Source organism: Sorex fumeus, unplaced genomic scaffold (genome assembly GCF_029834395.1).
Source record: "Sorex fumeus unplaced genomic scaffold, SorFum_2.1 ptg000008l, whole genome shotgun sequence".
Classification (NCBI taxonomy): Eukaryota; Metazoa; Chordata; class Mammalia; order Eulipotyphla; family Soricidae; genus Sorex; species Sorex fumeus.
Genome location: NW_026606065.1, coordinates 11,513,330 through 11,540,840, shown reverse-complemented (window position 1 = coordinate 11,540,840; position 27,511 = coordinate 11,513,330). Strand labels below are relative to the sequence as shown.

Sequence of the window (27,511 nt, the reverse complement as noted above, 5' to 3'; positions counted from 1 at the left end):
CACATACACACACACACTACACGCAGGAAAGCCTTTTGAATTTGCTGGTTTATAAAGAGAATTTGACACTGTAACAAAAGAATTCCGTTTGCTTCCAAATGTTTACTTTTTCTCAGAGATCAGCTCATAAAGGGTAAGGGATGATGTCACTGCTTGCAGCAAAGAGGAAGCTCTGTTTTCTGTAAAACTAAAGCCTGTTCATAGTCTGCCTTTCATTTCAGATGTTTCACACATTACCAGATAGCTCGAATCAGTTACATTCTATATTCCAGTTGAAGTAGATAGGGCATTCAGCCTGAAGAGTATTAAAACTCACTCCTAAAAGTACCAAGTGTTAGAGACGTCAAAAGAAATGCAGTCATGTGAGTTTCAGATGTTCTTCAGGTTTGGTTGGATTTGATTTGGAAAAGAGTAGATGCTTGTAACTTTAGACATTGTACCTTCGTGTTTTACAGGAAGTACTTAAATGTCCAGAACTATCTGTAGAGCTTCTTGCTGCCCCAGGCTTCTCTCTAACATGTCTGAATTGATATTTTAGGAGTTCGTGATGATTGTCGTCTTTGGTTTGGAATTCATCGTGCGAATCTGGTCTGCAGGTTGCTGTTGTCGGTATAGAGGATGGCAAGGAAGACTGCGCTTTGCCCGAAAACCCTTCTGTGTTATAGGTGAATATTAAATCCCCTGATACCTGGGTTATTGACATGGGAGCCTGTTCTTCTATCTCTTATAATGCAACATTTAATTGATATCCAAAGCTGTTGTTCATAAATCCATACCCTCTTACGTTTTAAAAGTGAGAATTCATTTCACCTTCACTGTAACACTATACTGTAGGTATTTTCATCTTCCCATTTACAAACAAATACAAAAAACTGAGACAAAGTGAGATGAGATAGATTGTTGAAAGTCATAATGGTCCTAAGTGGTAGAGCTGGAATCTGACCCAGATGGTCTGATTTTCTCACACTTACATTAGTTACATTGTACTAAAAGACATGGTTCACTACTGTTGTCCTGAATTGGGGACGAATCAATTTTAGAAATGATAAAGACCCCCTTTTCCTATACAGCAGTGAGTGAGAAGCGCTTCTTTAATGCTCTGATCTGCTGGACAGGGCAGCACTATGTGGTCCTTGTAATGCAGTTCAATTAGCATGCCTCAAGAATTTCTCTAAGTGGGCTTTACTGTTTGCATTGATAATTTTAGTTCTGATAAAGTGCCTTACACTCTAAAGTATGAGTCCTCCATGCTGAAGTCCCAAAACAAAGGTCATATCTCTTCACCTCTCTAGCTGCTGCAATTTCAGGAGGATTCCATTTTCCTGCATACCAGCTTGGCATCATATTTTTTCAATTGCGGTAACTTCGGTTTACAACACTTAATAAGTTTCCAATTAAATTATACATCTTACTGAAGATACCCCGTAGCTTCTGGAAACAAGACCTTGCATCTTCCAGCAGTATATTTTAAAGTATGTCATGAAATTTAAGACTGGTAAATTATATCACAATATTTTCTACCTTTTTTATATTAAAAATATTTTAATAGTGAGACATCATGAGGTACAGTTGCAGACCTACACATTCTCGTGCCTGGGCCTCAACCATACAACAATCAAACACCCATCCCTGCACCAATGCCCACCCCCCACCACCACGGATCTCAGCATCCCTCCCACCCCCCCTCTCCCCCATCCCACCCCGCCTCTGTGGCAGGGCATTCCCCTTTGTTCTCTCTCTCCTTTTGGGTGTTGTGGTTTGCCAAAGAGGCAATGGGTGACAATCATGTTTAGTCTATCATCTACTTTCCACATGCTTCTCCCATCCTGGGAGGATCCTCCCAAAACCTTTATTTGGTATATCACAATTTTTTAATTTTGTTTTTAAAAGAAGAGTAAATTTGTATGCCATGGACTTTTATTCTTATATATTTCAGCATAATTTTTCTATAAAACTGATGTAGAAAAAAATTTTAGTTAAATGATCTTATAAAAATATATAGCCTTCAGTAAACTGGATCTTTTTATATAACCTTCACTATATTGACATTACTAACACAAACCCAATCTGCTAAATTGCACTCTAGTTTTGCCAATGGACCAATAGGTACTATACTGGATGGGAGAAATAAATATAGCCTAGGACTTTATTTTGTACTTTTATCACATTTTGTCCCTCTACTGCATTTTGTTTCTTTTTTTTCCAGTTGGCTGAGTGCAAGGCAAGCATCGTGCCCGAAACAGTTTTGGTTCCATTTTTATTTATTTTTTATATTTTATTTTATTTTTATAAAGTTGTTCACAATAATTCACTACAGTTAATATTCAATACCAATCCCACCACCGTGCGCCTTCCCACCACCATAAAAGGAAAGTGTGTGAATCTTGTTGCCTTTCATCGTGGGGCCATTAAGCTCTTCTATAAGAGATTATAAACATGTATGTTAAACCCCAAAAAAGGTGTGCAACTTTTAGTACATCAGTGGGGTAAAGTATGAGAGGTCACTCCAAGAATTCTGAAATTTAGAATACAATTATAGAATAGATTAACTCATGTCTAAGGTCTGTGTCACTCTCTTCTGGGAGCTTTATTTCGTAGTCTCTGGATCTTGGCCATTGATGAGATTACATGGAGCTGGGGGCAGTTTGTGGGTGTGACTGCCAAGATACTGGTAAACGAGGGAGCTGGGGAGAGGAGACCCATTCTTGCTCCTGAGCAAGCTTAGAATTTTCAGTCACGGGTCCCACATACCTGGATTCTTCTACAGGTTCTCCCATGGGTGAGGCTCATCCAAGCCTGTAGAGAGCAGCCTTGAGCATGGCTGCTGTTGGGTTCTGGAGGTTTTTGGCTGCCGGGCTTCCACTGCGGCTGGTAGGGAAACTCAACCCCCTCCCTCTGAGTTGCCCCGGTGAAGATAACCTGGTTCTGAGTCAGGACATTCTATGTCACTCTCTTCCAGGAGCTTTATTTACTACATTTTGTTTCTTTTACCCAGAACAGAATCACAGTCTGGAACAGAATCACAGTCTGGGTCATATGGTGCAGTCAATCGCCATGTGTCCTCAGTTTCCTTTGATTAGAACAGTTTCTCACTCTTTCTCTGTATCATCTGACTCTGCTCAAGAACATAGACTTATTTTTAAGCAAGTGTTATTTTTTTTGGAAAATGAAAATCCTAGATGTACAATATAAATAGTTGTTATATTTATCAACTATAGTTGGTTTTCTTTTTCTTTTTTTTCCTTCTCAGTTCTTAGGAAGTTATTCAAATCCAAATGTTAGAGTCTTGATGAGGCTTACTTAATTCAACTATTCAATAGGATAAAACGTTTTGCTTTGTTTTAATTTACGAGGCCATTTTGACATCTGTGTTACCTCCAACACATTTTCCATTTTGCTCATTTTGCACAGGAATTGTTGAGAAATTGTCAGGAATTGTTGAGAAATTGTCTTCATTTCTTTTTTTATCACTGTTCCCCATGGTAAGAGTCAGTAGGGTGCATTTAAGGAAGAATTGGAGAGAGCATTTCCCCATCCATGAACACTGCTACAATGGGTCCTTTATAACATCCTCAGTGTGCAGGGAGAGACTTTCCTGGACATGAGAGAACAGGTATCTTCTCATTCACCCTTGTACTGAGGTAATTTCACAGTATACATTTTTAAATGAGTGACTGCTGATTCAGCCAAATTTTATAGAAGCTTGGTTGTATGAAGTGTTGGTGTTACAGTAGTGAAATTCTGACTTAAATCCACTTAAAATACCCACATTTTGGTCTTTGCTACTGAAATCTATTTGTGTGACTGTCTCTCTTCTTTCAGAATAGTTTTCCATGCTTTTTTGAGAACTATTATTCTAAAGTATAGAAGGACTCAGTTAACTCCCAACTTTGTAGCCATCTAACCCAAAGTCATAATAGCAGCAGCATTTTATTTTTCTCTCTAGATATTTTTTCCTTTTTCAACTTTTCTGCTCAAGCAATAGCAGGAGAGCTATAACTTGATGTGAAAGTACTGTACAATTACTTTCTGTCCTATGAGTGGCCCAAACAAAACAGTTCACAAGGCAGATAGTTGGCCAAGATTCACTCAGCTTCTACAGGATAAGGTTGGTTCATGGATGACTGCAGGAATGTTCTGTTCCAGATTTTAAAACCAATTAAAAATTGGTTTTGTTCCAATTTCAGAGGCAATGCCAATATATTTTTGACCTCCAAGTTAAAAGAGAAGTTGTTTACAGATGCCTGTTGACTTTTGATAGCTTTCAATTATGGATACAGCAGCATATCATAGTCCTCTAATTTTTCTCCTCCTGCTTTAGATGTTTGCAAGTTCTTAGTAAAATATGTGGTTCTCAAAATAAGTTTGTGTTATCTGTAATTGTAGTCAATAGTAGTCTTGCAAATTTAGTCTGAACTTAGGTTTTGTTCATTCCTCTGTATTTTTTAATGTGGTTTTTTACCTCTAATGAATGTGGGGAAAAAATTTCTTGGACAAATTAATGAATCCCTTTTAGAAAAATACATATACTTATATTTTGGATAATTGATTTTTTATATTTTATTTAATGTGTATGCAACAACTTCATCTATGATCCAACCAAATTGATATAATACATGTTCAGTATGATTCTCAAGTATGAGGTCAGTAAGATTTAAAGTCATAGAGGCACCAAATATCACCTGTCTAATGGTGTTATTCTGTATCAGAAGAGTAGTAAAACCCATACAGATCTTTTTTAAAAGTATGTAATGATTACTATCATCATAAAGTAATAAAATTACCCTAAATTTCCCTAAAGTTACTTAATTTTCCCCGGTAAATTTTTGGGGTTTTTTTTTTGGATGGGGAGGAGCAGCACACCAGCAGTACTCAGGGTTTACTTCTGTCTCTGTGCCCAGGGATTACTCCTGGAGGGCTCAGGAAACCATGTGGAGTGCCAGGGACAAAACCTGGGTTGGCCACATGCAAGGCAAATGTCCCATCTCCTGCACAGCTCTCTCACCTTTCTGTAGTAAGTGTTGTGAATTTTAAAAGTAAGTGAATGATCTCAAGATTTAAAGGTCGATAAATTCCTTTTTTGTTTATTTGGTTTTTTTTGTTTGTTTGTTTTTGAGCCATACCTAGCTATGCCCAGGACTTAACTTTGCACTGCACTCAGGGATTGGGTGGGCATGGAGACTATACAGAGTGCTGAGAATCCCATCCAGGTCAACTGCATACAAGGCAAGTGCTCACCCACTGTACTATCTTTGCAGCCCCATGACTGGTAGATTCTTGTCTTGAATTATATAATCTTTATATTTAGATACTCAATTTACATTTATACTCTGAGATTATTGAAATAAAAGTTCTACAGCTTTCGGTAGTAATTTCTGCACTACCAATTTTAAGCATATTTGAAGATGAGGTGCCTTCATTTACCTGGACTTATTACTTCATTCAAACAAATCATTCTCCCAATGTTCTCAGCATTGACAATGTGTGAGATAACTTCAAAAACTGATTTCACCCTTTTTCTAGTTTTCATTAATGATCTACCTGAAAACTGCAAATACTACCAAAGGCTTACTTAGATCATAATATGGACCTAATGCTTCAGGAAACCAACAAATTACTGCCTAACAGCAGCTTTCTGGATTCCCTGGTGATTCTTTCTAAAAACAGCTATGCCAGAACCATGTTTTTCATTCCTACAGTGCATAGGAAGAAGGCAAAAAATACCATCCAGTTACTAATTTTCATCCGTATTTGATACTAAATGTGTTGAATCCTTATTCTTACTTTAGCAGTTTTTCTTCAATGTAATAGTTCCACAAGAAGATAAAAAAGGCAAACAGCAGCATAGACTTTTTTTGCTCATTAAATTAGCATATATACCTTAGACATGAGATGAAGTCATTCAGAAAAATGCCAACAAGCATAATTTTTATGAGAAAAATAAACAGCTCCTTACTTGGCTAAAATAGAATCGAAACCCCTGGGCAGCAAGATGGCAGCCACCTCAGAGCTTATTGGAAAGCCAGGTATGAGCCGGCGGTGACAGGGCAACTGCAACCTCATGGGAAGGGGGGCATTCCCAGCTCATCCTTCATGCTCTACCGAGGCCACGAGTTACCCCCCACGAGAGGCTCTCTGGCACGGCCATGGCTCCAGAGCCATAAGGACTTAATGCAGAGCCTGACAGCTTGCAGCAGAAAAGTGAATGGACTATGCGTTAATCCCTGGTACCATGCCTCCCCAGGAGGGAAGGGGTGTCGCTCCCTTCCACCTTTTTCACCCTGGGCAGCAAGATGGATGCCACCTCAGAGCTTATTGGAAAGCCAGGTATGAGCTGGCGGTGATGGGGCAACTGCAACCTCATGGGAAGGGGTGCATTCCCAGCTCATCTTTCACGCCCTACTGAGGTGACGAGTTGCCCCCCACGAGCAGCTCTCCGTCACGGCCATGGCTCCAGAGCCACAGAAACCAATCTCATAATTATCTGGCTCTTGGCAGAAATACCTCCAGACTTAATAAGTAAAATATCAGAAATCCAAAATCGCGCAGCCACAATATGCCACGCGACATCATATGGTTCTCATAACCAGCTGTAGAAGACAAATTATTTCACAATGCCTTTTCAGCAGTTCTGATTGTTGGGTGCAAACTCTAGACAATAATGGTGCATCTTTTGTCGAAATAATGAATGTAATCAAAGTAGATAGAGAGTTAAGTAGAATTCATCTGCCTCACAGGCATTGGGAAGGTTGGGAGCGGGGGTATATTGGGGTTCTTGGTGGTGAAAAATAAGTACTGGTGAAGGGAAAGGTGTTTGGTCATTGCATGACCGAGACTTAAACCTTTGTAACTTTTCCCACAGTGATTCAATAAATAAATATAAAAAACAAAATAAAATAAAATCGAAGCCATTATTTCAATTAGCCGCACAGTCAAGGCTACTCTAATGTACCTGTGGATTCATTTTGTTAAAAGGGATCTCACGCAACGAAGGTGTTCCAAAGTTAAACTAGAGAACTGGACCTGCCACTGGCTTCTAAACTGAAATGATGAAACTCCCTTTCTTTCTGCTTTTCTGTCTTTTATTCTGAGAGACATGCACATGAATTGCATCATTTTCTATACTTTCTAATTTTATCTCACTTTTCACAGAAATTACTTTCATTGTGGTTGTTTCTATTATATACTGTTATGCTACTTTTCTTTCCTTCTAAGTTCAAACTCTCAATTGTACCATTCTAGGAAAATTAAAATCCTGTATGGGGCTTAGGGTGTAACTCAGTAATGGAACACCTGCCTTGCATGTGTGAAGCCCTAGATTCAATTCTTAACACTGCAAAATTCATTAATTAATCCTATTGTGTTTATTTATCATAGAACATTTAAGCCACTAAATCTCTTTAGTTAATAAAAGCTAATATTGATTGTGATTTGATATATGCTAAGAACTGCTCATGAAATATATATACACATATATATACATACATATGTATATAGTTTTTTAATCCAACATAAAAACCATGTTTTACAAATGAGAAAGTAAGGGAGGCATGGTGCCGCCAGCAGGTCAGTCTGTACCTGTGAGGCGAGTGCATCAGCAGCCTGATGGCACCGTCAGACTTTCAGATACCCCCAAATTACTGCTGTGCCTTTGGCCAGACTCCAACAACTTGGGGAAAAGTTTACCAAAAAAGTAAATAGCCAAAAGTTAGGTATGTGGCCAAAAGGAGAGAGAGAACAGAGGGGAATGCCCTGCCACAGAGGCAGGTGGGATGGGGGGGACGGGGGGTGGGAGGGATACTGGGATCTGTGGTGGTGGGAAATGCGCACTGGTGGAGGGATGGGTATTTGATCATTGTATAATTGAAACCCAAGCACAAAATTTGTAAGTCTACAACTGTACCTCATGGTGTCTCACTAATAAAAATTTTTTAAAAAAATGAGAAAGACAGAGCTTAAGGAATTTTTCTGAAATTTGAAAGATGGCAGTAAAAAAATCAAGGTTCACTACTTGAGATTTTACTCTAGGAAAAAAATATGCCTGCATGGTGTGCTATTTCTACTTACAATACTTCTGGCACCAAATGTGGGGGATGAAGTTCTCACACCAACTAATTCTCTAGATGCCAACTAGGTATTCAGTTTGACCTCACCTGGAGTTAGTAAAAACCCCACAGTTTAAGGACTAAGTCTGATTAAACCTATCTGCTGTAGAGGCCAGCAACAATGAGTTCTACATACTCTACTTGGCTGTCACAAATTCAAAGTTGCCAGGGCTTCACTCCCTTAAGTGTCACAATTCACTAGAAAGACACAAAGAACTCAGGAAAGTGCTTTGTAGAAGAGATCAATAGAGAAAAGTATTGAATACCTGAAGTTGCCATGCTTGCTCCAGATTGCAGCCTCCTAGCAATTCAGTATGTTCACAAGCATCAAAGTTCTTAGAGCTCTGTGGTTTAGAAATGTTCATTGAACTTTTATTGCATAATCATGATTAATTTGATTATACACCATTGATGATTTAATTCAGCCTTTAGGCCCACTTCCATTCTAGAGGTACAGAGTGAGGTTGAAGGTTCCTGCTCTCTAATTGGATTTTGATCTTTGGCAACTTTTCTATCTGGAAACTCTCCCTGGGGGCCTCACTCACCAGACATCTAATTAGCATACGAAAGACATCACTCTTAAATTCTAAGGGTTTTAGGAGTTGTGTGCCAGGAACTCAGGACAGTGACCAAACATCTATTTTCTACATACCCAACCTTGCAGAAAAGAGCTCTTTATTTTCTTATCAGTATTTTAAAATTAAATTTTACTGAACCTTGTCCATTGTCAAGAACTTACAAAGAATAGGATAATTTTATATTCATCATTAGTAATTCAAGATTTTGGAATAAGAAGCCAAACTTTACAATACAACTTGTCATATTCGCTTTAATTATATCAGCTAATAGAGATACCTGTTGCTGTTCTTGGCCTCTAAAATAAGCTTATAGGGGCTGGAGCAATAGCACAGCGGGTAGGGCGTTCGCCTTGCACGCAGCCAACATGGCCGACCCAGGTTCGATTCCCAGCATCCCATATGGTCCTCCGAGCACCACCAGGAGCAATTCCTGAGTGCATGAGCCAGGAGTAACCCCTGAGTATAGCCAGGTGTGATCCAAAAAGCAAAAAATAAATAAATAAAATAAGCTTATAGACTGGAGAGGTAGTACAACAGCTAAGGTGCTGGCCTTGCATGTTGTCAATCTGAGCTCAATCCCCAGGACCACATTGGGTTCCTCAGAGTCCTGCCAGAAGTAAGCCCTGAACATAGCCAGGTGTCACCCAAAAACCCAAAGTACAAAATAAACTTACTTGCCTATGTCAAATTACATTCAAACTAGAATAATACCAAAAGATTTTCTGGGTCCTTTCCAACTGGAGACATCTCCAGGGTAAGTGATATTAATTTCAGAAAATATTTTGAATGGTTGTAAATGTTAAAAGACTGTTTAGATACCTGTTTAAGTAGTTTTTGACCTGCTGCACAAATTTAAACTTAGTAGCTTAACTTACTGATATAACTTAAGAGACAGAGAAAAATGAAAAACTAAAAATCATTTCCCATTCCTATAAACTTCAATGAACACTATGATATATTAATATTCTGTACCATAAAAATTATTTGCTTCTTTTGTGCCAAATATCTTTGGCATAAAATAAGTGTAAAGAATGCTAAAATGAATAAAACATGGACCCCGCCTAAAAGAGTATAGTCTCCTGTGCCCTTAGAGAAAGCCTAAACAGACTGGAGCAAGTCTAATTATGGTGATAGATAGAAACTATGATGGAGGTAGAAGTAGTCATGGGAAGAAGAATATAGAACATCATGACTCTTTGTATGAGTCAGAGGAGTGAGTTGCCCTGGGTTTTTGAGCTTAAACATTTATATAACATTTAAATAGTGTCCACCATGGTTTGTTATTCTAGAGAGGCTATGTCTCATATGACAAAAGGACAAGGTCCTTAGTCTTATAGACCCATTAGTCCACTGGACAGATTATAAAATTATGCAAGTGAAAAAAATAAGGTAATGTAAATTGCAGGTCAATACGAAGAAGAAAATAAAGAAGATCTTGGGAGCTTTAGTAGTTTGAGTGGCCAAGACAATCTTTCTATAGATTGGACACTCAAGTTGATCAGGATAGCAAATAGTCACGGAGTTGCCATAAGAATATTTAAATCCAGCCTTTTCCAGAATAGTAGGAGCTTAAGGGAACACAGGCAGAAGTCACACTCTAAGAACCTCATATGCCACTGGGGGCTATAAATGACTAAAACCATGCAGTTTCTAGAGATGGACCACCAGAGGAAGATGCAATAGTTTATTAGAAGACCCAGTTATGAAAATTTGGGTGAGGAAAACATTTTGGTCTGGCAAAAAAAAAAGTATGGCTTCTTAAAGCCCTGGGAATTTCAATCCTCTATATTACTTTGAATTTTTTATCAGCAATAAATGAATTGTTACTCACTAAAAAGAATATAAACGTAATCCTCTGACTTTTTAACACTTTATCTGCCTTTACAAATCTAGAGTTTGGGGGCTGGAGTGATGTACAGCAGGTCAGGTGCTTGCATGTGCCAACGTGAATTTGATCCCTGGCACCCCATGTGGTCCCTGGAGCCCTGCCAAAAGTGATCTCTGAGCAGTAAGAACCAGGAGTAAGCCCAGAGCACCACTGGGTGTGGCCCAAAAACAAAAGAGAGAGAAGGAAGGAAGGGAGGAAGGAAGGAAGGAAGGAAGGAAGGAAGGAAGGAAGGAAGGAAGGAAGGAAGGAAGGAAGGAAGGAAGACTGGCATTCAAAATTTAAAATATTTTTTTCTATTAGCAACTAGAATTAGGAGAATGTAATGAAAACTCTTTACATCCCATCGATAACTATCACCAATAAGCAATTTCCTAGGGTCTGTGTACCAAAGAACTCGGCTGCATACTCTCATTAAAATGGTTGCAATGCAGATTTAGTCCATTAAAGATTATTTCGTTCCTTTGATAAATTGTCCCCCTTTTGCCTTGAGATGTTATCTGAAGACTTATGATCAATAAGAAGCATTAAACTACCACTATGGGGTAAATTTTCAAAGTGATGCTTGGAATTTGCCAGTATGAGTCCCATTAACTTCAGTGGAAGTCCTGCAGCTAAACCTCTGCACATGGCTTTGAAAATGTTTCCCAATAAGCCTTTGCAGTGCTTTTTTTTCTCTTCTTAATAAACACCACAGAGCAAGTTGCTGCACAGCTGATTGCAGTATTTAAGAATGTGGATAATGTACTATGCAGTAGGAGGCTTTTAAAATTAGATTTTAAAGCTTCATGCCTATTAAGAGTCACAACAACAATGTAAATATATCTTTAATTCTTCAAAGAACACCTTTCTATAAAGGAATTTAGAGCTCAGTTAGAATATAGATCTCATAAAGGGGCATCGCATTCCTCTGAGAGATTTGTTTATCGCACATTACAGACAGAGAAACTAAATCTCTGTTAACTGGGGGTGCTTTTTGTTAGCCCCCTGAATCTGTGTTGAGCTAGGAAATGAAAACCAACCTCCCTATAGTTCATTACTCTGAAGCACTATCTCTTGCAGGAGCAAATTTAATTACACTATAATCCATTTAATCTACACATAGAAGAATGATTAGAGAGCAGGGAAAATGAACTTATTAACAGGTTGATGGGTGATTATGTTAGAAAATTTACAGTGTTTTTTTTTTTGCATGTTCTATATGGTGTACAATGGCTTGGTAAGAAATCATCCAAATTTTTTTAGCCATAGTTAGCAAAAGACTTCTTGATTTTTTTTTTTTTTTGCTTTGTAACATAAAGTTTACTCTTGAAAATGCTTGCAAAACCTTTTTCGTCAGAAATAAAGCTTACCAATATCTTTAAACTATGAAAGAAAAGAATGTATTAATTCCCCTCAACATTCCTTTGGGATTAAAATAAAGAATGACATTGGGTTAAATGCCCAACCGCTAGAATTCCTTGAAATAGAGAAGTGAGACATTGAAGTACAGCGGTTGGAGGTTTGCCTTGGATGCAGTCAACCCAGAGCCATTCTTTGATATCCCCAGATGGTCCCTGGAGCACTATCGGGAGTGACCCTGAGCACAAAGTCAAGCACAAAGTGTGGTCAAAAAAAGCAAATAAAAAAAAACCGAGAGTCTTGTGCTTTCAATCTCATTATCACTTGAACATGAATCTTTGCCTGCTTTTTTCCACTCTGGAGAAACTTGTATTCGCCCTTGAACTTGTATTCCCCTCTCTATCTCTCTACTTACATCTTTCTAGATAAATTTTGTTCAATACAAAAATATTTACCGGATAAAAATATTGGGCTGGATCGATAGCACAGCGGTAGGGCGTTTGCCTCGCACGCAGCCAACATGGCCAACCCGAGTTCGATTCCTCCACCCCTCTCGGAGAGCCCGGCAAGCTACCGAGAGTATCTCGCCCGCACGGCAGAGCCTGGCAAGCTACCCGTGACGTATTCGATATGCCAAACACAGTAACAACAAAGTCTCCAATGGAGACGTTACTGGGCCCGCACAAGCAAATCGATGATCAACGGGAGGGCCTTTACCTTTACCTTACAAAAATATTAAAAAGTAAACCGCGGTGAACCTTTTTCATTTAATTTTGATTACTTTTTGACTGATACCCTCTGTATAACAGTAGACACGCCATTGTCTATTTTCTGCATCACATTAGAAAAAGATAGTACTTTAAGAGATTCATAGATAAGAAATCTTCCCTTTGAAATTGAAAATAGTAGTAGGTTAGGAGTTGAGCTACCTAATGTTACCTAAAATGTTATGGTTTACATCAGTGATACGGAGAAACAAAACAAGACAAGAGTGTTGAACAATGATAAACCCAAGGCTATGGGTTACCAAGCAAATCTCCAGTCACTGCCCAAGTCAGTTGGATTGTCGCACTGTATCAACTGCCAGATACGAGCAACTGTGAGCCATAGAGAATGATATATTCCTTGATAGCTAGAGAAATACAAAGCCTCACATAAATGGGAGGCAACATAAAATTTATATATTTCTCAAGTGAAATTTCACAAGCAAGAAGGAACTGGAATGATATATTTAACATACAGAATGAAAAGACTCTTCAACCAAGAATCCTCTACCCTACAAAATTATAACTCGGATTTGAGCAAGTGATGAAATTATTACCAGACACATAATAGCTAAAGACATTTTCTTTTCATCTAAATCAGCTCTGTGCCTGAATCCATAAGCTACATGGAGAAAAATGTAGGCAGAACCCTCCATGACATTGAAGCTAAAAACATCTTTAAGGATGAAACATCATTGACCAAGAAAGTGGAAACAAACGTAAACAAATGGAACTACATTAAACTAAGAAGCTTCTGTACCTCAAAAGAAACAGTGAGGAAAAAATACAGAAAAAGCCCACGGCATGGGAAAGAATATTTACCCAATACCCATCTGATAAGGGATTAATATCCAGGATATAAAGACACTAGTAGAATTGTACAAGAAAAAAACCTCCAACCCCATCAAAAAATGGGGAGAAGAAATGAACAGAAGCTTCCTCAGAAAAGAAATACAAATGGCCAAAAGTCACATGAAAAACGCTCTACATCGCTAATCATCGCAAATCAAAACAACAATGAGATATCTCACACCAGAGACTGGTATACATCAGAAAGAACAAGGACAACCAGTGCTGGAGAAAATGTGGGGGTGAAGGGACTATCTTTCATTGTTGGTGGGAATGTCAACTGGCCCAGCCTTTTTGGAAAACAATATGGGCATTCCTTCAAAAACTAGAAATTGAGCTCCCTATGACCCCACAATATCACTTCTGGGAGTATATCCCGAAGGTGCAAAAAAGCACAGTAGAAATGACATCTGCACCTGTATGTTCATTGTAGCACTGTTCACAATAGCCAGAATCTGGAAACAACCTGAGTGCCCGAGAACAGACGACTGGTTAAAGAAACTTTGGTACTGACTGGTTAAAGAAACTTTACTACATCTACACAATGGAATACTATGCAGATGTTAGGAAAGATGAAGTCATGAAACTTGCTTGTAAATGGATGGTTATGAAGAGTATCATACTAAGTGAAATGAGTCAGAAAGAAAGGGACAGCCATGGAAATACTGCACTCATTTGTGGAATATAAAATAACATAATATGAGACTAACATCCAAGGACAGTAGAGACAAAGGCCAGGAAGATTGCTCCATGGTTGGAAGCCTGCCTCATGAGTTGGGGGAGAGAAGGCAGTTGGAATAGGGAAGGGATCACTAAGTCAATGATGGTTGGAGGAATCGTTCGGGATGGGAGATGTGTGCTGAAAGTAGATAAAGGACCAAATGTGATAGCCTCTCAGTATCTAGATTGCAAATCATAATGCCCAAAAGTAGAGAGAGAGCATGGGGGAAATAGTCTTCCATAAAGGCAGAGGGAGGGTTGGGAAGGAGCGTATACTGGGGACATTGATGGTGGAAAAATGTGCACCGGTGGAGAGATGGGTGTTCAATCACTGTATGACTGAAACTCAAACATGAAAGTTTTGTAACTTTTTCATGGTGATTCAATAAAAAAAATAATAATAATAAATCAGCTCTGTGAAGAATACTGATAACATCCTAAATGAATAAAAAGCAAGTGTTGAATGACAGAATGACCAAAATCATCATAGAAAAATGACAACAAATTCCCTTCTTCAAACATTTTCTCTAAACATCAACTGACTGAACTCTCTTATCAAAAGGAAATTCCCCATAAGTATTCAAAACATAAAAACATTAAAGCATATATTCTCAACTACATTGGTTGCAGTGCTGTTTACCAGATCCAAGTTCTGAACTACATTAAATGCCTAATAACAAAAAGGTCGATAAGGACTATGTGGTATATGTACATATATTCAACGTTTTTCATTTTAAGAAAGATACCTTTTAATTTTAACATGGATGGAACTGTAGTGTGTCACGTTAAGGAAAACAAGTTAAAGAAGGAGAAAGACAAATACGAAATGAGCTCACTCACAGGGAGTTTATAAAGAAACAAAGCCCGGGAACAGACACCATCCAACAAAAATAAACCCTTAGACCCTCACCACAGAGTTCAGGAAACCAAGGTGAGGGCAGGTCAGGCAGTGAACTGAAAGGGTCTAATAGACTGTGATAGTGTCACATAGATGGTGTACGTGGCATGGGAACATTGTGCCCCCAAGACATACAAACATTTACATCTTGCAAATTGTAATTTTAATGTTGCCTTGAAATTAAATAAATAAGGATAGCATTATAGGTCTGTTTTTTGTTTTTTTCTGTTTCGTTTTGTTTTGCTTGGGGGCCACACCCAGCAATGCTCAGGGCTTACTCCTGGCTCTGCGCTCAGGAATTATTTCTGGCAGCGTTCAGGGAATCATATGATTGCCAGATATTGAATCCAAGTCAGCCGCATGCAAGGCAAGTGCCTTACCAACTGTAGTATCTTTCTGACCCCAAATTGGGCTTTAAAAGGAGACAGGAATAAGACTTTTCCAAAAATATACCTTTAAATATAGTTATTTGAATTATTCTTTTCATGTAAAAAAATGTAGATCAAAAAAATAATAATTGTAACCCAACACCACCACCTGCCAAAAAAATAACAGTACTTTGTGCTTTGGTAAATTAATGTAAGCTTGATGGTTACGTTGAGTAGATATTGAGAAAACAATTAGATGTTTATATAGACTAAGGGTTGCGGAAGCAATCTACTATAGAATTTCATAAAGGACCACTACTTAAGTCTGACTTTACTTGTTAGAAAGTCCTTATTCAAGCAAAGTTTTTTTTTGGGAAGCCACACCTGATGATACCCAGGGCTAACTCCTGGCTCTGTATTCAGGGGTCACTTCTGGTGGGGTTCTAGGGTTCTGGAACCATTTGTGGTGTCAGAGATTGAACCTGTCTGTGTTTTACTATGACTCTGGCACACAGGAAGTCTCTCTCTTTTGTTATTTTGATTTTTGTTTGTTTAGGGAGCCACCAGCAATGCTCAGGGTTTACTTTTGGCTCTGCACTCAGAGATCATTCCTGGCCAGGACTCCTGGGTCCACTCGGGGTGCCAGTGTTGGTGCCGGGGATCAACTTGTGTCAGCTGTGTGCAAAGCAAATGCCCTAATCACTATACTATCTCTCCAGCCCCTAGGCAGGTGTTATTTAAAATTGTCAGCAAGGGGCTGGAGTGATAGCACAGCGGTTAGGGTGTTTGCCTTGCACATGGCCAACCTGGATTCGATTCCAAGCATTCCATATGGTCCCCTGAGCACTGTCAGGAGTGATTCCTGAGTGCAAAGCCAGGAGTAACCCCTGTGCATCGCCGGGTAAGACCCAAAATTCCAAAATAATAATAATAATAATAATAATAATAATAATATAAAAATAATAAAAAGAAAATAAAATTGTCAGCAAAGTCCAGTGGTGTTTTATAGTCACATGTTTGTAGCCAGTATTCAGAATTCCAGAATGCGTTCCCCCTACCCCCATACCTCTAAAAATCCTCATTCCTAAAACTTTTCTCTGAAACCGCTAGTTCCCCTAATGTCTCCAAGTCTCTCTTCTATCAAAATAAATAAAAATGCCATTTGCTCAAGAGTTAGTAATATTCAATGTGGCCAAATTCATGAATTTCAACTTTATTCTCACTTTGATTATAAACAGTATTGAAGAAACTTACTCATTTGAAAAGGGGTCAAGTTGGATCTATATGTCTTTCCATATTCTAAGTTAAATGCCAAGTAAATCCAAGTTTTAAATGAGATAAAATCATTAATTCTGGATGACAGAAATAGGTACCTTCCCTTACAATCTTGGAATCAGGAAGGCCTTTCTGTTTAAAGTTTTGAGGCCATAAAGTAAATATTAATATACTTAGGCTACAGAAAATAAATTTTACTACAATGAAAGGAGGAGAGGGCCAGAGAGATAGCTCAATGGGCTGAGCACACGCTTTGTATGCTGAAGGCTATTGTTCCATCCCAGGCACTGTGTGGTTCTCTCTCACCACATATCAGCAGAAGGAGTCACTGAACCAAACCAGTGAGTCTAGAGCTTTTTAGATGTATCATTTTAAAATAGTTGCTAGGAAACCTAAATGAGGATGGATTGTTAGAAGGTAGCTTTTTGTTTATTTATTTGTTTTCAAAGTTTTTTTTAATTGAATCACTGTGAGATAGACCCTTACAAAGCTTTTTATGATTAGGTTTCAATCATATAGTATTCCAACACCCATCCCTCCATCAGTATAAAACTCCTAGCACCAGTGTCCTCAGTTTCCCTCCAATCACCCCCCAGGTCCTGGTTTCTCTCCCATCACCCCCTCCCCAAGTCTCTCTCTCTCTCTCTCTCTCTCTCTCTCTCTCTCTGTCCTCTCTCTCTCTCTCCTTTTGAGTATTGTGATATAATATATATATGGTCATGGTCCTCCCATCGTTCATCGATTTGCTCGAGCGGGCCCAGTAACGTCTCCATCATGAGACTTGTTACTGTGCTTGGCATATCAAATATGTCTCGGGGAGCTTGCCAGGCTCTGCTGTACGGGCGAGATACTCTCAGTAGCTTGCCAGGCTCTCTGAGAGAGGCGGAGGAATCGAACTCAGGTTGGCCATGTTGGCCGCTTGTAAGGCAAATGCCCTACCTCTGTGCTATGGCTTCCTATATATATTCAAGGCCAGGGAAAACAGGGGCTAGGAGGGCTGGTCAATGGTTGGAATCTACAGCAAGTGTATGGAGGTGGAGTGTAGGTAAAATAGAGAAGGAACCAGTATGACGTATGACAGTGATAACACTGGACAAGAACTGTGTGTTAAAAGTAGCTTAAGGGATATACATGATAACCTTTCAGTATCTGTATTGCAAATCAGAGGGGTGTTTTATCTTTGTCTCTAGCTGGCTGTTAATTATGGTTTCATCTGAATTTTTTTTGGGGGGGAGGTAGAAGTAGGGGGTGTGCCTTCCTGGCCTCCTAAGATTAACCATCCCTGTGCTCCTTATCTTCACCTGTCAGAGCATACATTGCCCAATGATTGTGTGATTTGGTTCCCTACTAACTGTCCTTTCAAGCAAAAGTTCTTTGTCTACCCACTCCATACACCATCCATGAAATTAATTTTATAAACCCAGGTTCCAGCAGATTTTAGCCACAGTAACGTCTATGAATGAATTTTATAATCACTATCACTCTCACCGGGCTGGAGCGATGGCATAGCAGGTAGGGTGTTTGCCTTGCAAGCAGCTAACATGGCCCACTGGAATTCCATTCCTCCACCCCTCTCGGAGAGCCTGACAAGGTAGTATCTCGCCCGCACGGCAAAGCCTGGCAAGCTCCCCGTGACGTATTCGATATGCCAAACACAGTAACAACAAAGTCTCCAATGGAGACGTTACTGGGCCCACTAGAGAAAATCAATGAACAATGGAAAGACAGTGACGGTGACAGTGATCACAATCACTATCACTAGCACCCTGTTGTTCATCGATTTGCTCAAGCAGGCAGGTGCCAATAATGTCTCCATTCATCCCTATCACGTGCTAGTGTAGCCCAGTGGCATACTGGGGGCTCTTTCAGGGTCAGGGGAATGAGGACCATCATTGTTACTGATTTTGGCGTATCGAGTACACCACGGGTAGCTTGCCAGGCTCTGCCATGTGGGCAGGATACTCTCGGTAGCTTGCCGGGCTCTACAAGAGGTATGGAGGCTTTGGGGACAGCCTCTAATCACCTTTATAATTTTATAATATGCAAGCTCTTAGAGATGGACACATGAAAATTTTCAGATGCATATGCATGTCCATTCTACCCTTTTCAAATAAAAAATAATAACAATGAAATGAAGAAAAATCTTGTGACAATTCACCGGGCAATGAAGGATGAAAAATAAAAATTACCCTGAACTCAGCAGGACTTTTCAGAAGAATAATTTTATTTTTGTCTAAGAAATTAGGAATGAGTTCCCTACTTTATTTAGATCCTGTGAAAGTGATAATATTTTGTAACAAAGTGGAGTTTTTAGTTTTCACTCTTCTAATTGTAGGTTCCTTTACCAGAGACTTTTCTACTGCTTGCTGCCTTTTTCTCCTTCCCCCCACCCCTTATTTCTGCCTTCTGCAAAATGTTTTAAATATTTGATTTTAGCCCCTACCACAGACTCCAAATCTGTGTTTGGAATTTGGAGATCAAAGTACTGTAGCTAATCCTTAGGACGCTTGCCATCATGTGACTTAAGAATTCATCTCTTATCAAGTTTCTGTGGTTTTCTGAAGTATTTACTGGTCATAATGCTGAAATGTGCACATCTGAAACTATTTTTTGAATTACTTTTTCTTGATACGTTTCCATATTTAGTTTGTGAGAAAATATCTGGCTCCTGAATAGTATTGAGACTATTAAGCCATCTCCAAGCACTTTATAAATGATTCCTAAGTTAGATCATAACATCTTTTCAATAAACCTTGTTTTTTATTCTCCTTTAAACAGAGCATGTCTTATTCAGAAAGCTCACAATGATAGAAAAGGAACTGACACTGAAAAGTAATTGAGTCTAGAATAGGATTTTCCTCATAATTTCAAGATTTGTTATGCGACAATATATTTATTTCACCGTCTGAGCTACAGCTTTGGAAATGAAGTACCATGAATTCTAATCATGTCTCAAAGTAACTTCTTATATTATATTGTACAAGCTTCTCTGGGACACTATTTCTTTCATTTTAAGTACAGATAATAGCAATAAGCTTCTTAGGATTCATAAACATTTATAAATAAAAATAAATGTGAAAATTAGGAAACTATAAAAACTTTTAGTTTCAACGAGGTGAAGTTTTGGATAAATATTTTATTATTAGAAGGATGGATTTTAGGGATGTGTTTCATTAAGATTAGAGATACAGACTTAAAATCTAAACAAAAGAATATAGTATAGCTGCACAGCTAGTTGGTAGCATCTAGGATTTTCAGAATTTTATGATGACTGCCAAGTACTTGTTTTGGGCGTGCATTTAGTCAAGTCACGCCTTCAAAGCACTACCTTCTCGTTCTTCGCTGAAGGAAAAGTCCATTTTCACACCTCAGTGTTCATCCCTAAGGCTTATCCTGAAGCCTAAACTGCATCCATTTCTTATTTCTAAAAATAAGAAACTGTGCTTTGGAAAAGACTGACAGCCAGATGTACCAGGTAATTCTCAATTTCCCCAGATAATAGCATGAATTCCAATCCATAGGTGTTGTTCGCTTAGTGACATTTCAGTTGAAGTGGCATCTCCATCTGCAAAATCCACACAACAAAACCTATTCAGAGAACTTCCTGAAGATATCTTTTGAAAAAGTTGTAGTCATAAGTGGTGATAGTCAGAGCTCACATAGGCATTAGGTTTCTCAGAGAAAAAGTCCATATCCCAACAATACATAACATAATATTTGCCAAGATTTAGAGCCAATATTCTTTGAACTGCTTAGAGTAAATTCAAAAAGGGGCCACTGAAAGCTAGCTACTTTGCTTTCACTCTAAATTTAAACCTATCATGACAGGTTTCTGACCGTTGACATATAAACATTCCAGTTCTAACACAGAATGAGTTATCTAAGGCATTGGATTTCATGATGGGATGTAAGAGGAATTCCAGTAGAGTTTTGTGTTTGATCATTCATGGTGGGAATCCAAATCTTTTTTTAAAATCCGTGGTCAAACACTGGTCTGTGGTTCTGCTAAATTGAAACTACTACAGGTTTGCCATTTGGTGTGTATAAAAATAGGTACTGGGGGAAATTTTAAACATCTGAGAATTTCAAAGTATTGTTTCTAAAAACCTTTCTTTCGTTTCCTATATAAAGGAGCGTTGTGTAAAGTTGCTGTGTCATTGCCCTAAAACATTGTCTGAATCATTCAAAATACACGTGACTTTTCATCCCTTTGATTTATTGAAAGCCAGTAGACTTAAACCCAGGTGACTTACTCAAGATACTACAACATGCCTTAAATAGGATGTGTTTGCCTCCTACTCATTCACAGTGATTCTTTGAGGACAAATGCTTCTTTTCTGTTTTATAAATACAGAGACACGACTTCCCTACATCTGCCAATCTGTAACCTACATCTGAAATTAAGCATTTTGTGACCACATTCTGAAATAATAGTTTCAGTATATTGATGACATTGGAGGAAATTAGTCTTCTGGCATTAAAAAAAAATTCTATTGCCAGAACTCTTCCCTGGACTCTGGACTCCAACTTGCCCACTGTCTACCAGATGTCTGGAGAGAATCTTAAAACTAACCTAGCCAAAAATAAACCTATTAATTTTATCCTTCAAATAGTCCAAATGGGGGAGGATGGAGCGATAGCACAGCAGGTAGGGCATTTACCTTGCATGCGGCCGACCTGGGTTTGATTCCCAGCATCCCATATGGTCCCCTGAACAACACCAGGGATAATTCTTGAGTGCATGAGCCAGGAGTAACCCTGTGCATCGCCAGGTGTGACCCCAAAAAAGCAAAAAAAGAATAGTCCAAATAGTGCTCCTTACACACACACACACACACACACACACACACACACACACACACCACCACCACCACCACCACCACCACCCCACTCCCAATATCCCTAATCTGACATTGTTCAGTACTATGTTCACCAAAGTACTTAGGTCAATAGCCCTATTGACACCTTTTACTTTTGGCAGTAGCAGGGACTGCCAAAGCCTCACACATGCAGAGCAAGCACTGCCACTGAGTACATCTCTGACTCTGCATGAAAATAAATAAATAAGTAACCTGAAGTCACTCCCTTCTCTGTGTTACACATACATTTTTCCTGGAGCAAATCTCTGCCTTTATAATGTGTCCCAAGTCCAACTCATCCAAACTCTTCTTCACTTTAACCTTGTTCTTCTTTTTCATTCTCCTGGTTTTAGGGAATACATGTAGCAGTTCTCAGGGCTTAGTTCTGGCTCTATTCAGGGGCTCAGGGGACCCTATAGGGAGCTGGGATCATATCCAGGCTGACTGACCATGTGCAAGGCAAGCGTATTGCCTACTGTACTATCTTTTCCAACCCCTTTTATTGATAATTTTAATGAATATCATTGAAGATATTCTATTATTACTTATTCTATCTGGTGTCTAATATCATACTGGTATAATAATATACACTAAAGTAATAGAATCCAGAAACAGACCTCACTATGATTGTATTAGAAAAATTTTCCAAAAATGGTAGACTTTTAATCTTAAATAGTATTGTAAAAATAGACTGCCATTTAAGATAAATAAGATTAGCTCTATGTCATAGAGATGGATATAATTATTCAGAAAGTTTAAGACTTATGTATAAAATAGAGTAATGCTAGTGATTATAATATCTTTATAATGGTTATAAAGTTATACAAATCTCTGGCTTTGAAATAAAAACATTGTGACATGTGCAAAATGAAAATGCAGTTTGTAGGACTTTAATATGTTGTGTAAAGCCTCTGCTCCATGAATTTATTCAGGAACCTCAGCTAAATAAGCACTACTGCCTTCAGTAGATGGCTCCTGAGGACATCATTAGTACCAGCACATAACTAGCAGATAAAAAAAACCACAGTGTATATAGCTATGCATTTCCTCTCAGCCTGAAGTAGCTTGTCAGCTATATTAGTCTATCAAGAGCAAAAAAAACCTAGGGAAATATGTCCCCAAATACCTATCTACTTTCCAAGGAAGTAGTGACACTTCAGACATATCCATCCCTTCTTTAACAAATTGTGCTGGCAAAACTCGATGGCTACATGTAAAAAAAGTGAGCTCAGATCTCTGCCTAACACCATGTACAAAAGTAAGATCAAAATGGATTAAAGACCTCAACATCAGACAGGAATCCTTAAGGTACATTGAAGACAAAGTTGGCAAAACCCTTCATGACATTGAAGCTAATGGTATCTTCAAAGATGTCACGCCACTGGCCAAGCAAGTGAAAACAGAGATAGACAAATGGGACTATCTTAAACTAAGAAGCTCCTGCACCTCAAAAGTAACAGTGACCAAAATACAAAGACAGTCTACAGAATGGGAAAGGATATTCGCCAAATACACATCCAACAAGGGGTTGAAATCAAGGATATACAAAGTGTTGAACTCCACAAGAAGAAAACATCCAACCCCATCAAAAAATGGGGCGATGAAATGAACAGAAACTTTCTCAAAGAAGAAATCCAAATGACTAAAAGACACATGAGAAAATGCTCTACATCATTAATTATCAGGGAGATACAGATCAAAACAACAATGAGATATCATTTCACACCACAGAGACTGGCACACATTCAAAAGAACAAAAGCAACTGGTATTGGCGCAGATGTGGCGAGAAAGGGACCCTCCTTCACTGCTGGTGAGAATGCCGACTGATTCAGCCCTTTTGGAAAAAAGTATGCACAATTCTCAAAAAATTAGAAATTGAGAATGGGAATTTGACCCAGCAATACCACTCCTGGGAATATACCCTGGAGAGGCAAAAAAGTATAGTCAAAGTGACATCTGCACTTGTTTGTTCACTGCAGCACTGTTTATAATAGCTAGAATCTGGAATAAACCTGAGTGCCCGAGAACAGATAACTGGTTAAAGAAACTTTGGTACATCTACACAATGGAGTACTATGTAGCTGTTAGAAAAGATGAAGTCATGAAATTTACATACAAGTGGTACTACATGGAAAGTATCATGCTAAGCGAAATGAGTCAGAAAGAGAGGGACAGACATAGAAAGATTGCATTCATCTGGGGAACATAAAGTAACAAAATAGGAGACTAACACCCAAAAATAGCCGAGATAAATACCAGGAGGTTTAATCCATGGCTTGGAGGCCAGCCGCACACTCTAGGGGAAAAGGCAGCTCATATAGAGAAGGAAGCACCAAATAAAGAGTGTTGGGAAGATCCGCCCAGGATGGGAGATGCATGCTGAAAGTAGACTATAGACATGATTGCCACTCAATTCCTCTTTTGCAAAGCACAACACCCAAAAGGAGAGAGAGAGAGAACAAAAAGGAGTGCCCTGCCACAGAGGCAGGGTGTGATGGGGGGATAGGGGGTGGGAGGGATACTGGGATTAGTGGTGGTGGAGAATAGGCACTGGTGGAGGGATGGGTACTCGATCATTGTATAACTGAAACCCACGCACAAAAATTTGTAAGTGTACAACTGTACCTAATGGTGTTCCGCTAATAAACATTTAAAAAAAATACCCATCCTTGGCAGGGATTGAGCTACCTTTGCCAGAGAGATCATTCTGAATCATAAAGTAAACATGGTAACTAAGTGAGCATCTGCTTAACCAAAATACAGTCAAATTTATTTTTATAATATGGGCCAAAGTCTTTCTATCTGACTTAATTTCTATGACTTCTGACTGACATGAACCCTAAATTCTATCTTATAAGAAGAGCAATGAGGGCTGAGAGATAGTACAGTGGTTAGTTTTTATGTGAGCAACCATGTTTGATTCCTTGTACAGTTTATGGATGCCCAAGACCAGTCAAGAGTGATCCCTGAGCACAAAGCCAGAAGTAAGCTTCGAGTACAGCCAGGTGTGTCCCCCCCACACGTCACCCCCACTGCCCCACCAGTGCAAATCAATGCTTTAGTCTATCATATTGGCAAAGATCATGAATTTATTATAATATTCCAGATAATCATGAAAAGGCTTAGAATATTGCATATAGTAAAGAGTTCATTTAGCATCACTATCCAAACAGCTTATAGTAGCAAAGTAGTTTATGTTAGAAAAGCACTGTAGTACTCTCCTCCCATTGTTCATCGATTTGCTCGAGCAGGCACCAGTAATGTCTCCATTGAGAGACTTGTTGTTACTGTTTTTGGCATATCGAATACGGCACGGGGAGCTTGCCAGGCTCTGCCACGAGGGCATGATATTCTCGGTAGCTTGCCGGGCTCTCGGAGAGAGATGAAGGAATTGAACCCGGGTCGGCCGCGTGCAAGGAAAATACCCTACTCACTGTGCTATCTATCGCTCCAGCCCGTGTTAGCAAAGAGAAAGAAAAATATAAAAATAAAATATGTACAGTTTGCAATGTATGAGTCTGATGTTGCCATCATTTGGAAAGCCTTTTGATATCAAATCTCAAAATGTGACCAGGGATATGACTGAGTGATAATTTGCATCCTTGCATGTTCAAGGCCTTGGTTTCAATGCCCAATACCACATACCTCTACTTCAGCACTGCTGAATATTTTCCCCACAAAAATTTTTTAATAAAAACTAGAAGTATTTCAACATTCAATAAAATAGTCCAATCTCTAGAAATCTGTTCGTAAAAAATCTATGAAATTATATTTGTACTAGGGTCTTCATTTCAGCCTCATCATTATAGCAAATTATTAAAGTAACCTTAAGTCCATAGATAAATAAATATATTCCTTACATTTTCACGTGTCTAATTCTTGATATTTTATAGAAGCTTTTCTCTTTATAATCTTAAAATACTCATTTCCTTAAAATTATCCAAAATTTAGCTTAAATAAAAATCACTAAAAAATAATTAGTGACTATTATCAGCCACCACCATGCTGAGACCACTCTCTGCACACATGAAGGTACTGGCAGAGGAACAGAGGAATGCGGGTCCCAGGACTAAGATCTCCAAGCTTACTTGGATGGGGGCTGAGCATCCTTCACCCAGATCCTCCAAATTCCAGTAGGCGGGGGTCACACCCACCAACTGGCCCCCTGGCGCCATGTAATCCCATCAACGGCCAAGACTCAGAGACTATAAAACCCAGCTCCCAGAAGCACACAGCCACATTTGCGGCCACGCAACATCTTATTGTGACATGTTCTTATCTCATTCCTACTTGGACAAACTGGCAGGCTACCGAATATAATCTGCCCACACGGCAGAGTCTGGCAAACTCCCCGTGGCTTACCCAATATGCCAAATACCAGTAACAGTGATAGGTCTCATTCTCCTAACTCTGAAAGAGACTTGAATATGGCACTTTTTTAAAAATCTCAGGGCTAGGACAAAGGAGACGTTACTGGGGCTTGCTCAAGGCAATCGACGAATAACAGGATGGTCGTGATCATGAAAAAATAATTTACAGATGTGGAACAAAACAAGTGGTGTGAGATAGGACTTTAATCATTAAGAATAATTTTTGTGGGACTGGAGAGATAGCACAGTGGGTAGGGTGTTTGCGTTGCACACGGCCGACCCAGGTTCGATTCCTAGCATCCCATATGGTCCCCTGAGCACCGCCAGGAGTAACTCCTGAGTGCACAGCCAGGATTAACTCCTGTGCATCACCGGGTGTGACCCAAAAAGCAAAAAAAATAATAATAATAATAACAATAATAATAATAATATATTTGTTCCCCTTTTGTTTTTCCCAGAGAAAACAAGATAAAAATGAGCTTAACTTACAAGAAAATTTTTCTTTGCTATTAAAGAAAACTTTCTGAGATTCCAGAATCATTTGTAAAAATGTTTAAGTTTAATGTCTACAGACAATTCTAGGAACCAAGCAGTTCTTTGTAGTCTACCTCAAACAGAATTTTATCTTTCTTTCCTAATTTGTACGTTGAATAGATGTGGTCAGAATGTTCAATATTGGTTTTTTTCCTTGACTTAGAGAAAGAGCTTTTAGATTTTCACTGTTGAATATATTAGCCATGGGTTCTATATGTAAACTTATTATGATGATAAATTTTATTTCATTCCTCACTTGCTAGAAGTTTGTCCTCAAATTTTGTTGTAGTGTGTCCAAAATTAAAAACAGCACCGTCTTCCTCTTGAGAGTCTCCTACATCTGAATCTATGATGTGTGCTCTTGGCAATTTCTTCTTAGAAGTCCATGTTCTCTCTCGAATGCCTCTGTTCTCTTTCCCTCCCTCCCTCTCTCTCCTCTTTCTTTTTCTCTCTCACTAATACTTGTCTAAATAAAAATAGTTTCATTCCAAAATCAATAAACACATAAATTACTAGCTTAGAAACATTTAATCATGCTTTGTTTAATCCATATGAGAGTTCTTTCCATTATGATCTTAACTGTGGCATTTTTGATAAACGCATTATATTATATAATTTTACAGCATGCATCTAATCGATTTCAGATATACAACTCACCTTCCTTTAACCTAATCTTTGGATCCATAATAGGGTGGCCTTAGCAATGAATCTGCCTTATAATGAGAACTTCTTAGCCTGTTACTGACAAATTCCTTTTATGAAGTGTCCTTGGTGATAATTCATATTGCTGACTAATACTGGAACAAAGTTCCAGGAGAATCTAATAATAGGCTCTTTCACAATTCCTATTGTCTTAAATATCATTACAATATGTACTTCATTCAGATGCTATCAGTCTCCTCAACTATCAAGAATTCATCCACAAATCATTCAGTAAGTACATAAACCTGTTTCCTAATGCCTT

At 38.7% G+C, this 27,511-nt stretch overlaps 1 protein-coding gene across 1 annotated transcript in view; it reads left to right on the top strand.

Moving 5' to 3' along the window:
- KCNQ5 (potassium voltage-gated channel subfamily Q member 5) overlaps positions 1–27,511 on the top strand; it is a 609,327-nt gene that overhangs the window by 444,989 nt on the left and 136,827 nt on the right. The window contains 1 exon segment of the mRNA XM_056109768.1: positions 539–665. Within this exon segment, the coding sequence (XP_055965743.1) occupies positions 539–665 (127 nt within the window).